The 13,692-nt window shown below is 38.7% G+C and overlaps 1 protein-coding gene across 3 annotated transcripts in view; it reads right to left on the bottom strand.

Moving 5' to 3' along the window:
• Nucleotides 1-13,692, bottom strand: part of ATM (ATM serine/threonine kinase) — a 3,174,581-nt gene that overhangs the window by 2,399,019 nt on the left and 761,870 nt on the right. For all 3 annotated transcript variants that reach the window (XM_044072618.1, XM_044072619.1, XM_044072620.1), the window contains one exon: nucleotides 940-1,029. In XM_044072618.1, the coding sequence (XP_043928553.1) occupies nucleotides 940-1,029 (90 nt within the window). The remainder of the gene's footprint in view (nucleotides 1-939; nucleotides 1,030-13,692) is intronic.

Below are 13,692 nucleotides of genomic sequence, written 5' to 3'. Positions count from 1 at the left end.
TAATGGCATCGGCTGCCTTACTTTATACTTCTGACGACCTGACATCAGTCCTGAAGTGACAGCAACAGACGCAGAAATACTAAGCCTCTGGTATTCAGGCTGGCCGAGGGTTACCGTGGCAGGGATAACCCAAATGTGGTGACTCCAACAGTGAAACACGAAGAACATCTTGGTATGTACATTTTTTCCAGACATCAGAAATGCTATGCATAAAAACAACCTCTAGCGAGAAAGATGATTTTATGTACAAAAAAATGCAAACAGAACTGCATTTTTTTTCTTTATCTCCCCTCACAGGACCTAACCTGATGGCTCCATTACCCACCCAATTAAGCACAGGGACTAGCCGTACAGCCCATTCATTCCCACCCAGGAAGCCCTATAGGCTCATCCAGTCCCTGACAGCAAGAGCTGAGAGAGAGAGAGCCAGCTTTCTGATCCTATAAGGAGGGGGCCTACTCTCTCCCCTAGGCAGTGTCGCCACTCATCTTCCAATTGGTGGTGCACCGCAATCTGCAACTGATGCCCTTTGATGAGATCTTTGCTCAAAGGTGCTTGTGCACCACGGCAGTGCAGGATCCATAGGTTCACACTCTATGGGCAAAATACCTACTGGCCCATTTAGGTGTCACCAAAATGTCAGGCCCAAACCACCTCCTTTCGCACAGGTGGGTGAGCTGGTTGTGGCTGCTCATGCCTATGCTCCCTAATCAGCTCCCCAACAGCACTTCAGTTCTTGGTGCATCACCATTGCGCCAAGAAAGCACCTATCCAACTTTATGGGGAAGCAGCCAGGAAGGAGATGGAGGAAGAAAATGTTTAGTCTGAGCCAAAACAAAGAAAATCAGACTGACACTAATAAAAATGATGCCACCAAAAGTACAACAAAACTATTCAAGTTAGTAATTTTACATAACAATAAGCAGAAACTATACTTACTAAAATTCGGCAGACTTCTGAAAGGTCATTTAAAAATCTTGATGTCAGCAATTGCAAAAACAAACTGGTACAGATCCTAGAAGCATTTCCCTGTAACAAACAATATCAATATCTGTAAAAGTACTACTACAGCTCTATAACAATTGTATTAAGATGACATTCTGTAAAGCCTACATAACCAGTAAGAAGACAAACAGGAGGACTGCAAATTAAATGTTGTTTATGGGGTGCAGATCATAGCCAAGTTTAACTAATTGCTCAGCATTTAGTCATCACTTCAGAGCAAACTTTAAGCAAATCTCTTCCTTTACCAGACTCATAACAACCTTGAATCTTTGACCTTTTTTTGTTCCAGCTCTGGATATGGATGACAACAGAACACAGACAGATACAAATTAATACACAATGAGCAATAAACGTATAAAAAGGTACTTTGTACTTAAGTGTTTGGAGCTCCCTAGCTGAAAGTAGCTAGCTCTGCCTTACCAGGACTATCCACAGCAGGACCATTACATATTCCAATAAACCATCCACTATATGGAGTTATGCATGTACACTAACTAAATAACACAAAATGTCAAATTTTGGGGTCAGCCTGTGGCATCAAAAGATTTTACCATAAAAGACATAAGTAATTAGGTGTGTAAACTATGAACTTCCTTTATTTTCCGATCAAGCAGATTACCTTCACAGCACCCAATGCCTCAGGGTAGAACAGGAAGAAGGTATAGTTCACATAAAATTTAGGTGGAAGAGTGCTTTGATAGGCTAGTTTTCTCATGCAGTTGCTCCAACGATGCTTGTATTAACTAGAGTATTTTACATAGTGGAATTCAATTAAAACAAGCTGAGCTTGACTGCAGTAATTGAGATGAATATCATGGACCTGATTTGACACTACATTTCAAAAACAATAAAAGAAGAGTTGATAAAAGTGTTGATAACTGAAGAGGAGAGTATGTCAAACTGTGTGGAAGCAAACCAGCCCAAATTAATAAAATATATAAAGGAAAACATTATGAGGACTTAAGAAAATTTCAGTGAAATAGCCCTTGTAACAGCAATGCATGAAATATAACAAATCTATAACAATCAAGGTATGCAAGGCTAGAGAGCTCCAAGAGTAAAAATTGTGAAGTTTTTGCAAGAACAATATGATATAATTTTACTGTTAAAACAAAGGTCAATACAGAATAAATCTCATGAGACTTCCGGACATATGGTTTACACTGAGTAATGACGGATTACTTTAGGGGATAAGGCTCAAAGAAGAAATATGAAAATTTATACAGCATAGGCAGAAAACTATAATTCAAAAGTGGAAAGGGATGATGCTGACGCAGGGAGGAAGCTCAAGAAATAAGGAGAGATTGGGATTTTGGATGCAGACTCTTAAGGAGAACAACCAAAATCATACAGAGTATTATATTCATAAAACAGAAGGGAGTATTCTAAGAACCAAACTAGCACAAGAATGCAGAAAAGAGATTTTGCCAATAGGGTTGACTGTGGTCAGGGATACAAATAATAGGCAAGAGGGGACTGGAATTTATTGGAAAAAACTGGCAAAAGGAGCCAAGGTATTGGGGAGCAACTAACTAGAAAGGGAAAGGTAATAGAATGGGAAGAGGCCAAAAATGTATTTGGACTGCAGGTTAGACATTGCCTTCCCTATCAAGGATTGATATCAGAGTATAGGCAAAGGGAAAGAAATAGGGGACTCCTAAATGAAAGACCAGCACTGGTAGCGTTTTTAATAGAATCTAGAACAGAAGCTGCCATTAAAAAAAGAATAATTAGTAAAGCATATAAAATACTGCATGATAATTATATGAATCAATCAGAGGAGCTCAGAAAGGATTGGGAAGAGAGATTGGATAAGCAATTCACAAAGAGACAATGGGGGGATATATGTATATCTCCCAAATATGCAACAAAGTCTAGAAAATTTAGGATCTTTGCCTGGAAATGTTTACATAGGTATTTTTATACCCCAAGTAGACTACAAAGAATTTTTCCTCAGGTGGATAGCAAATGTTGGGAGGTGTGAAGGGCAAGAAAGAGGTAGCTGGGAACATATTTTTTGGAGGTATGATGAGTTGGCAGACTTTTGGGATTCCCTGTGGACTGCTCTGTCGGAGATGCTGGGTGAGCTGATTGGACTGACTGAGAAGATGATTTTTCTGAGTTATGCTATATTAATGGAATTGGCTAGAGATAGTAAAGTCTTGCTGAGTCCAATTATGGTGGCTGCCAAAAAAGCAATTACTAAAAAATGGAAATCAAAGTATAGACCTACTTTACCAGACACAGTGAACATAGTAACAGAAATAAAACAACTGGAATTGGGATCTTTAGAAATCGGAAGATCAAACTACATAGCAAAAAATGGGAACTGTGGGAAAAGTACATGCAGACCAGAACAGGAACGAGGTTTAAGAGGCAGGATTTGAATGAGCTATATAATGCTTAACTGACAATGACTAGAAGGTTTATAAGTGATTTATAATCTTGACAAATACAGTTGTTTCAATGATGTCTGTGATGTAAACTGTTTGCAACTAAAGTGATATCAATTTGTATGTTTTTCTTTTATATAATGTAGGATTGCCTTTATCATATGTGGAAATTTAATAAAGATGTTGGGAAAAAAACGAAGACGAAATATGAAACTGAGTGCAGTTTGGGAGTTTGAAGAAGGTTCAAATTGCTTGGCATTTACAAGATGGCATACCCCACTCCTGTGTCACACAGGAATGAATTCATGATTTCAACTCAGATGATACACATTCGACTAGCAGCACAGATGTTGGAGGGAGCAGGGCAGTAAGGGTGGAGTTGAGTGGTCACTGTTAGCTCACTGCATAGGGTGACATGCACAGGAAGCACTAAATTAGACTTTGCACTATTGGAGCTCAAGTGGGGCTCAAGTCTACAGAGGATGTACAAACTAGGGGCTGGGAAGTGGCATATATGCTCCTCACGGTCAGCAGCACTTGTGGATCTCTAGCGAGTCAACAAGGGGATTACTAGCTCTAACGGGGGAGTCCAACAGGTCTGTTAGTCTGTCCCACTCCCTACCACCCAGTTTAACCAATTCCAAAGAAACCAAAGGCCTGATTAGGCCCTCCCACTGGGAAGCAAATGGATCACAGGGCTCTCACAGAAGATGGACAAAACTTGGCTTTTCCCCCCAAGAGAATGATTAGCAGGCAAATTAACAAAAGAAGGGGAGCCACAGGGCCAGACTTGCTAGACAGGAAAAAAAAATAAGATGGCACTTTGGAGTGACTTCACTAAGAAACCTTTGAGAATCAAGAAATCTTGTACTACAGTGAAACTGACAGTTGCTGAAAGAACTATCCCAAAAGCGGGACGATACTGGCTCTGGATGTTGCATGGTATGAGAAAGTCCAGTTTCTATGGCAAAAAAGATGCACCACTGAGGTACTCTAGTATATATGGATCATGATTTTTCAGAAACTACTTAGCTGCAAAGATCTAATTTTATGGAGGTTGCTACATAGTGGCTCAAAAATAAACATTACATATAATTTGCCAATCCCTGCTACTACTCTTGATGGGAATGCAGTTCGCAAATCAGCAACAGACTGGACATGAAATCTATACTACAAAAGACTATGACACCGAGGAAAGTACAGTTGCGCAAGTCCTATTTACCTATAACAGAAGATGTTCTAATTTCACATTACCTCAGCGGCATATGGGTTTTGTGCATGCAAAAACACCTACACAGGCAGCTTTCCAGAACTCAGAATTCCCACCTCTGACACCGTCTCTGACAAGGGCTTGGTTAAGCCCCTCCCATCAAGTGGAAGCCTAACCCTGTCACAGGGAGTCAGAGTCAGTTACTCAGGATTGTAGTGCCACATATGATGAACAAAGAAGGATCAGAATCAAGAATTGCCATAAACCAACTAATTCACAGCCAAAAAACACCAAAACAAATAATCAAAGCCAACCAACAACACAAAAAGTTTGGATAACATCAAACTATATACAAACTAAGGAGGATGGTGTGCGGGTGCTGCCACTGAGGCAATGTGAAATTCAAACATCTACTGTTACAGGTCAGCAGAACTTGTGCAACTGTACTATGTTCATCACTCACACTGCTTCTGTGGCATATGGGTTATTTTCCCAAAGCTTACCCTACCTGAGAGGAGGAAGGATAAACATCCAGGAGCCCTTGGAGAATGGTCTTTGCAAAGCATGCTCTGGAACTTGAGAAAGAATCCAGTATGTAGTGCTTTGTAAAGGTATCAACAGATTATCAAGTTGCTGTCTTTAGAATGCTTCAAGAGTCCACTACTTTTCAATATGCCATCAATGACGATAAAGCTCTGGTGGAATGTGCCTTAACCTTGCCTGGAATGGATCTACCACTGTGGGAGGAACAAAAAAATAACAAAGGACAACCAATGAGTAATTGTTTGTCTAGAGACATGTTGACCTTTCTTAGCCCCAGAATAGGAAACAAAGTGTTATTCAGTTTTCCTGTAAAGTTTAGTTCTGTCTGGTAGTATCTGAGCTGCATGCACACATCCAAGGTGTGCATAAACGTCTCTCTTGTTTATAGTTTCCAGAATGAAAACTGGGCATTTGATGGTTTGATTCAGGGTAAATTTGGAAATAACTTTTGCCAGGAAAGAAACATTAGTGCATACAGCAACCCTGTCTTTGTGGAAGAGCAAATAAGTTTGGCCTACCATGAGAGCTGACCATGCAGATGTCAGAGCAGTAAGTATAACAGTTTTCCAAATGATGAACCTCAAGTCAGACTTGAAGCCAAGTTTAAAAGGAGATAAGGAGAATTTAAGAATAAAGTTGAGATCCCAAAGAGGAGGAATGCTTTCAAGGTGGGAAATCAAGTGCAACACTCTCTCCTAAGCAGTTTGACCACAGAAAGACACGGAACATGGAAATCCATGGGAAAACCAGCCAAAACGGTTCGAATATGCACCTTGATAGATGCATAAGATAAGCCATTGTTCAGTAGCTCACAGAAATATTTCAAAACCAGAGGGGTAGACATCATATACAAGACCGTCTAATATCGGTTTAGCACCAACTAGAAAAACTCTTCCACTTGTAAACAAAGTTTTACATCTGCAGTTTTCTTTCCTCCTTCAATATCTGCTGCACATCATCATGGAACAAGTGCCTAAAAGATTTCAAGACAGAACCATCCAGGCTGTCAGTAGCACTTGCACTTAGTTTGGATGAACCAGTCACCCCTGATATTGAGCAAGTTGATCTAGAGTGTGAGGAAGTTTGTGGTCATTCCTCTTGGTCAATTCCATTAATAGGGAGAACCAACTTTGCCTGGGCTAAAAGGGGATCATCACAATAATCTTTGGCAATTCTTTCTGAATCTTCAGAAGTATCTTTGGTATTGGACAAAAGGATGGAAATGTATAAAGGAATATTCTCATCCAATGAAATGAGAATGCTCCTGTCCTCTAAGTATGGCTGCAAGGAAGTCGCAAAAATAATTTTCCCAACTGTCTTTTTTGAGAAGAGGCAAAGAGATCTATTTGAAGCATTCCCCACATCAGGACAAAATCCAGGCAGCCCTCTCTCGAGTTTCCATTCATGACAGTCTGTCCAGGATCTGTTTAGTCTGTCTGTCACTATGCTCTGCTGACAGGAAGCATAAAGTCTAAAGTGCCAGAAAATGCTGTAAGGTTAGCTCCCAGGCTACCATCATCATGGTTCACTGGCAAAGAGTATGACCTTGAACCCCTTATTTATTCAGGTGCCACAGGTAAAACATGATTGTGGTGTCATCTGTTACCAATAAAAGTGGACCTGGAAACCATAAGTTGTGAAGAACATCTTAGGTCTGAATCACTACTAACATACCTGTTGACATTTATGTGCTTTGTAGCATCCGAAGGACCTCATCCACCTTGCACTTAAACTTTCATATACACTGTTCCCCATACTGCTTGAAGTAGGGTCTGAGGGAGAAGGGTAGTTCTGGATTGAGAGGCATCTAATCCCTCTACCATTGTAACCCTTGTTTCGCAAAATCCAGTACTGGTTTCTGGAATTCGAAGGGAAGCATGTGTAGGATCCAACAATTTAAGTACCACTGAATCTTTCTCATGTGGAGTCTGGCTTATGCTGTCATGAGGATCACTGATGTCCAAATACCTGGAATATTTGATGGACGAATGCATGGAATTTTGAGAAAATCTCTTGCAGAGGTGGCTTCTTGAAGACAGAAATCTCTGAAATTTCTCTGAGCTGTACGGCCTATGTCTTCTGGTAGAAAGGCCATACTTTTTCTATGTCCCCTATATACTCAAGAAAGACAACTTTTTTGTGAGCTGTGACAGGACATTTATAAGTTCAACTTGAAGATGGGAGCAACTGACATGCGATAAGCATCCTTCGGATGTAAAGTCAACATAAAACAGTACAGAAAAATAGGTTGGACCATCTGCAGGGTAAGTATTTTGAATTTGAGTACTTTCAGAAAGTTATTTAGGCATCTGAAATCTAACACTAGTTTTCATGATAGCTCCTTTTCAGGTACCTGGTCTGCAGGGTGCAGAGTGGAATTTTCCTGAAGGGAGACGGATTTTCTGTCCACTGTCAAACATATCATCAGTGAATCATCCCCAGCACTCATTAGTTTGGGGCTGCTGGACTGAGCTAAACCCTGGGGGTAGGTGAAAGGAAAGAAGGCACTGGAGGAAGGGACAGAATGCTCTAAGTCTTGGCATAATCATTCTTTAGCAGGGGAAAGAAACCTCTTATTTGGTTTGGAAACATTATCCTCCTGCTATTTCCTCTTGGTAACCTAATTCTTGTTAGGCTGGGATTTTTGTTTGTTCTGCACTTTGAAGTTGGATGCTTTGTTAGGGAAGAACCTGGGAATACGAAACATTTTAGATAACCCCATGCATCAACGTACCTCTGTCATCTCAGTGTTTGACAATCTGGGTACCAGCAGGATCAAACACAATTTCAGAAGATAAAGGAGCATGCAAAATCTTATTTCTTATACATCTGGCAAAGGCTCTCTTACCCCAGACCTCTCCTGTACCTAGAGGGTTTAGTTCTCCTGTACATGAACCAGCTACTGTAGAAGGCCTGAAGGATGTCTCTGATCCTTGCCCCAAACAGGGCCATGGGCTCACACCAGAATGTGACAAGAAAAAGCTAAGTGATCTGCTGGATGGCTTAAGGCAGCAACAGATTTACAAACTGTAAAGTAAGGCTTGTTTTTGTTGATTTTTTGTTTCTTTTTAGGTGAAACTGGATGTGATGGGGGTAAGGCAGATGTATCATGATCCAGCAAGTCAGGGAAAAAACTGTTTGAATAATACAATGACATTTTTAGAAGTTGACCAATATTCTTATTTTTTATTATTACTGCGCTATGTTCCCACACAGCAAATAGAGCTAAACTGCATAAAATACAGCAGAAACATTTTAAATTCTACTAAGCTTAGTTCTACAAGCTGCACAGTGTGTTGCACAGCACACACAATCACTGTATCAAGTAAAACTCATTTTTCCAGAAAGTGAAAAAAAATCAAACACATGCCTTTAAATCAAACAGAAACATTTAAAAATAGCACAAATAAACATTTACTTAGATATCCATTTCTCAAAAATGAAAAAAATATATATGCAGAAACTACAAATAAAGTAATTCTCTGCAACATTCTGATTTAATGTAAAAACAGTTATAGTAGTGTTAAACCAGTAGGAAATACCAGAAAAATGAAAGCGATGAAAAAAAATGCAATTTTATCCTGTCAGGACTTCAGAATGAAGCAGATAAACAGAAGGCCTCTTGGTACCATGCCATGAGACAGTTCCTATTGCTCAACTGATATCACAGAACTTCAGTTTCCCAGTACAACTCATAAAACATGTTAGAAAAGCCCTACATCTGCTTAAACCAGTATTAAGCATACACACAACACACTCCAGGATGTCTGCGTACTGATCAGCAGCTTAATTTCAGCTCTCCCAGAGTGAAAGAAGAAGCTGCGAAATAAGAGCTAACAATTTTGCCATCTTAAGTAAAATTCAGTTACCAGCTAGTTACTACTAAGTACACCGGATGCCAGCAAAGAAAATATTTAGAGAACTTGAAATAACTCAAAAAGGTGAAGAAAAAACAATGACTGACAAGAATTATTGCAACTGTTCTACAAAAGGCAGTTCAAGCTTCAGCTTTGGTATAAGAAATGGCTTCCAGTAATTTAGAGGAAAAATAAATCAAATGTTTTTTTAAAGAAATGAAACAAAGAAAAAGAACAAATTCAAATAATAAAAGTCTGGAAAAATAAAATACTTTTTTTTAAGCTATTCAGATAAATTGATAAAACTGCAAAAGTCAGAGACTGAAATGAAGGTTGGCAGAGTATGAGACTTCTCAAGAAAAGCTGTTTCAAAAAGTGGCAGAGTTAGAAGAAAGTGTGTGCAAAGAAAACCTGAGATTTTCTGCTGTACCACAGAAACTGGGAGAAACAGACTATTCAGTTTATGAAAACGCAAGTACAAATATCCCGCAGCAGGATTTTTAAATTGAAAGGGCATGTAGACTATGCTCCAAACCGTGCCATGAGAAAGCAGCAAAGACCTGTATTACTAAAGATGCAATCATACCAGCACCAAGAGTTGATCCTGGAAAAACTGACAGAAGAGAAAAATATTAAAACTGGTGACAACAGTGTGTTTGTGGAAAATGCTTATTCACTATACATCAGGTGGAACAGAAGCAAGGGAATGTCAAGAGGTAGCCTGTGACACTCAAACTGCTCTATCCAGCTGTCTTTAGAATATTTTTTTTTGGGTGGGGGGTCAAAGACATTCTGGATGCAGAACAGGCTAAGAAGGAAATACAAAAGGTTAACCAACAAAAACAGGAGAGACTGCCTCTCATTCTTTTGACTATAATGCTTATAGGGAGAATTTCCCAGTGAAAAAAATTCCAGTGTTCCAAAGGTAATGCTTGAGAGACAGAAAAAAACATGAGTTGACTAAAAGAATCAAGAGTATCTTGGACTTGAAGCAGAGTCTCTTGTTGGGATAGGGAGATGAACAGGAAGAAGACCAGCAACACTGAAATTGAAGAATAAATGTGAGATTATAAAGCATCAATAATTTCTGAAAAACACCTTAGCAAGAAAAATTGGCTGAGAAAGACTGGACTTTTGTTGACTTTGTTAAAGTTGTGGGTGGACTGCAAAGCATTCATGTTTAGGAGGACACTAAAAGGAAAAGGTAATTAAGTAAACCAACTTTTCTTCTTAATACTACTTTGGATCTTGGTTTTAGTTGGTTTGGATGTTCGCTTTCATCTCATTTTTGTGATTTGTATAAAGCATTCCATGATATAAACTGCATCTTATACAGTAAAGCAGTTTTGTGTAGTATGCAGTTAGGGGTATTTTAAATATGTGGGAGGGGGACCTTTTCAGTGATTGTTGTATTAAAGTAAATATGTACATATTTAGTTGTAAGAAATATAGACTTTACAATGTAATAAAAGAAGGATAAAAGCAAGTTTAAGTTAATATGCTGTGATCTTGGGCTGCTGAGCTGAGAGGTGGGTGCAAATGTGCACTGACAGTATTATATGCAGAGTTAAGATGATTTCTCTTATTTATGCAAAGGCAAATGCCCGGATTAATGGCCTTGGCTTAATCTATAAGCAAGTAGTCTTGAAAAATAAGACAAGATGATGAAAGCCATGAGAACTTATAAGTCCTTGCAAATGCAATGAAATTATATTGTTCTTCTCCATTACCAAATGTTCAGGAGGAGTCTAGAATTCTGCAGCTGAAAGAAGTTGAACATTATGTTCTGAAATGACTGAAAATGACAAAGATTCCTACGTGTATCCATGGAGATAAACTGTCTGCAGATGCAAATAACTAATCCAGAGAGTTCTAAGCATTCCTTGCTTAGGAAAAAGCAAACTTTAAAGGTACAAAGGGAAACAGTTCAGTGAAAAATAAAGTTTGAAATTACTTGAAATGAATATGACATGGCAGCTTCCCTATTATCCTTAATAGTGTAATGCATTTAACAGAACAGTGTTGAATTTTGTTCCATTTAAAGACAGCCAGTGCATTTTTTTTCTTAGGGCTAAAAGTTATTTTTTTGAAAATTTACAATCTGTTTTCACATCTGGGATGGGAAAAGGGGTCAGAAAAGAACAGAACCAATCAGTGTTAAGTAGAAGAGTAAGCTGTACCATGAGCAACCTTATCTTTAGGTTAGTTAATGCTTATTGGTGCACCTGACAATTTGGAGCAACTCTTCCTATCTGGAAAGTTGTTTTTTTTTTTTTTTTGAAGATGTACATATACAGTTAAGTGTGCTTGTTCTAAGTTAATGGGTTACAGGGGTGTGCTAAATATCTGTTCGTTTTTTTTTGTTTGTTTGAGGGTTTTCATTAAAACAAAGTCTTGATAAATGTGACATACAGTGGATACAAAAAGTTTACACACCCCTGTTAAAATGCCAGGTTTTTGTGATATAAAAAAATGAAACCACAATAAACCATTTCACAACTTTTCCACCTTTAATGTGACCTATAACCTGTACAATTCAATTGAAAAACAAACAAACCTGTTAGGGGAAAAAAATAAAAAATGTACAATAAGATGGTTGCATAAATGTGCACACCCTTAAACTAATACTTTGTTAAAGCACCTTTTGATTTAATTACAACATTCAGTCTTCTTGGGTGCACACCTGCCATCAATTAAATAGACTCTGATTAACCCCAAATAAAGTTCAGCTGTCCTAGTAGGATTTTACTGACATTTACTCAGTTGCCTGCTACAGCAAAAGCCATGGTTCGCAGAGAGCTTACAAAGCATCAAAGGGACCTCATTGTTGAAAGATATCAGTCAGGAGAAGGGTACAAAAATTTCCACAGCATTGGATATACCAATGAACACAGTGAAGACGGTCATCAAAAAGTGGAGAAAATATGGGACAACAGTGACATTGCAAAGAACTGGACGTCCCTCCAAAACTGATGAAAACACAAGATGAAAACTGATCAGGGAGGCTGTCAAGAGACCTACAGCAAAACTGAAGGTGCTGCAGGAACTTCTGGCAAGTACTGGTTGTGTACTACATGTGACAACAATTTCCTGTATTCTCCATATGTCTGGGCTATGGGGTAGGCAAGACAAAAGCCTTTTCTTATACAGAAAAACATCCAGGCCTGGCTAGAATTTGCAAAACAATACATCAAGTCACCCAAAAGCATGTGGGAAAATGTGTTATGATCTGATGAGACCAAGGTTGAACTTTCTGGCCACAATTCCAAAAGGTACATTCGGTGCAAAAACAACACTTCGCATCACCAAAAGAACACCATTCCCAGGGTGAGGCATGGTGGTGGCAGTATTATGCTTTGGGGTTGCTTTTCTTCAGCTGGAACTGGGGCATTAGTCAAGGTGGAGGGAATTATGAACAGCTCCAAATACCAGTCACTTTTGGCCCAAACCCCTCAGGCATCTGCTAGAAAGCTGAAGATGAAGAGGGATTTCACCTTTCAACATGACAATGACCCCAAGCATACATCCAAATCAACAAAAGAATGGCTTCACCAGAATAAAATTTTGGAATGGTCCAGCCAGAGCCCAGACCTAAATCCAATAGAAAATCTGTGGGGTGATCTGAAGAGGGCTGTGCAAAAGAGATGCCCTCGCAATCTGACAGATTTGGAGAGCTTTTGCAAGGAACAGTGGGCAAATATTGCCAAGTCAAGATGTGCCATGCTGATAGACTCCTACCCAAGAAGGCTGAATGCTGTAATTAAATCAAAAGGTGCTTCAACAAAGTATTAGTTTAAGGGTATGCACACTTATGCAACCAGCTTATTGTATTTTTTTATATATTTTTCCCCTAACAGATTTTTGTTTTTCAATTGAATTTTACAGGTTATAGGTCACATTAAAGATGGGAAAAGTTATGAAATGATTTACTGTGGTCACATTTTTTTATATCACACAAACGTTGCATTTTAACAGGGGTGTGTATACTTTTTATATCTACTGTAGGTTCAATTGGGGATGACAAGAAACTGTATAAAGGATGAGCCTGCCAAATACTGGTGTGTGCATGTAACACAAATGTTGAAAATACATGCTCAAAAATGATATCTATAACAGATGGGAAGATTAACTTCTTATAATGACTACACTATCCATATTATCATGGAACGTAAATGACCTTACAGGTATAAACAAAAAGGAAAGAGTACTGAATTATACTAAAAGATGCAGACTGCAAACAGAAATGCTGTAGGATACACATTTGGAAATAAATGACTGTGCAAGTTTAATAAAGAAAGGATTTCAGGATGCATGTCCAGCAGACTAGCAGGTACAAAGGAAAAGGGGAGTAATTATACTAATTGCTAAACAAGCTCTAATACTAATGGGGCTATTAGCAAGGGAGGAGGATTACATTGGCATGTATGTAAATCCCCCCCCCCAAAAAAAAACTACTAATTTGGAGCTTAAGAAAATTTTTGAGAAACATAATTAGCCTTCAGAGGGAATATTACTTATAGGTGGAGACTGAAAGTTGATTTGCAACAGTGAGGATGTGTCTGGTGGATACAGAAGGGAAATATAACAAAAGAAGGCAGATTCCTGAAGAAATGTATGAAAATATTTGGTATGGAAGGCACAAATTCAGTAGTAGGAACCTGGAGAGAATTTACATATCATTCCC

Source organism: Protopterus annectens, chromosome 5.part0 (assembly GCF_019279795.1).
Source record: "Protopterus annectens isolate FY-2018-M chromosome 5.part0, PAN1.0, whole genome shotgun sequence".
Lineage (NCBI taxonomy): Eukaryota > Metazoa > Chordata > Ceratodontiformes > Protopteridae > Protopterus > Protopterus annectens.
This window is presented reverse-complemented; position numbering and strand designations above follow the sequence as displayed.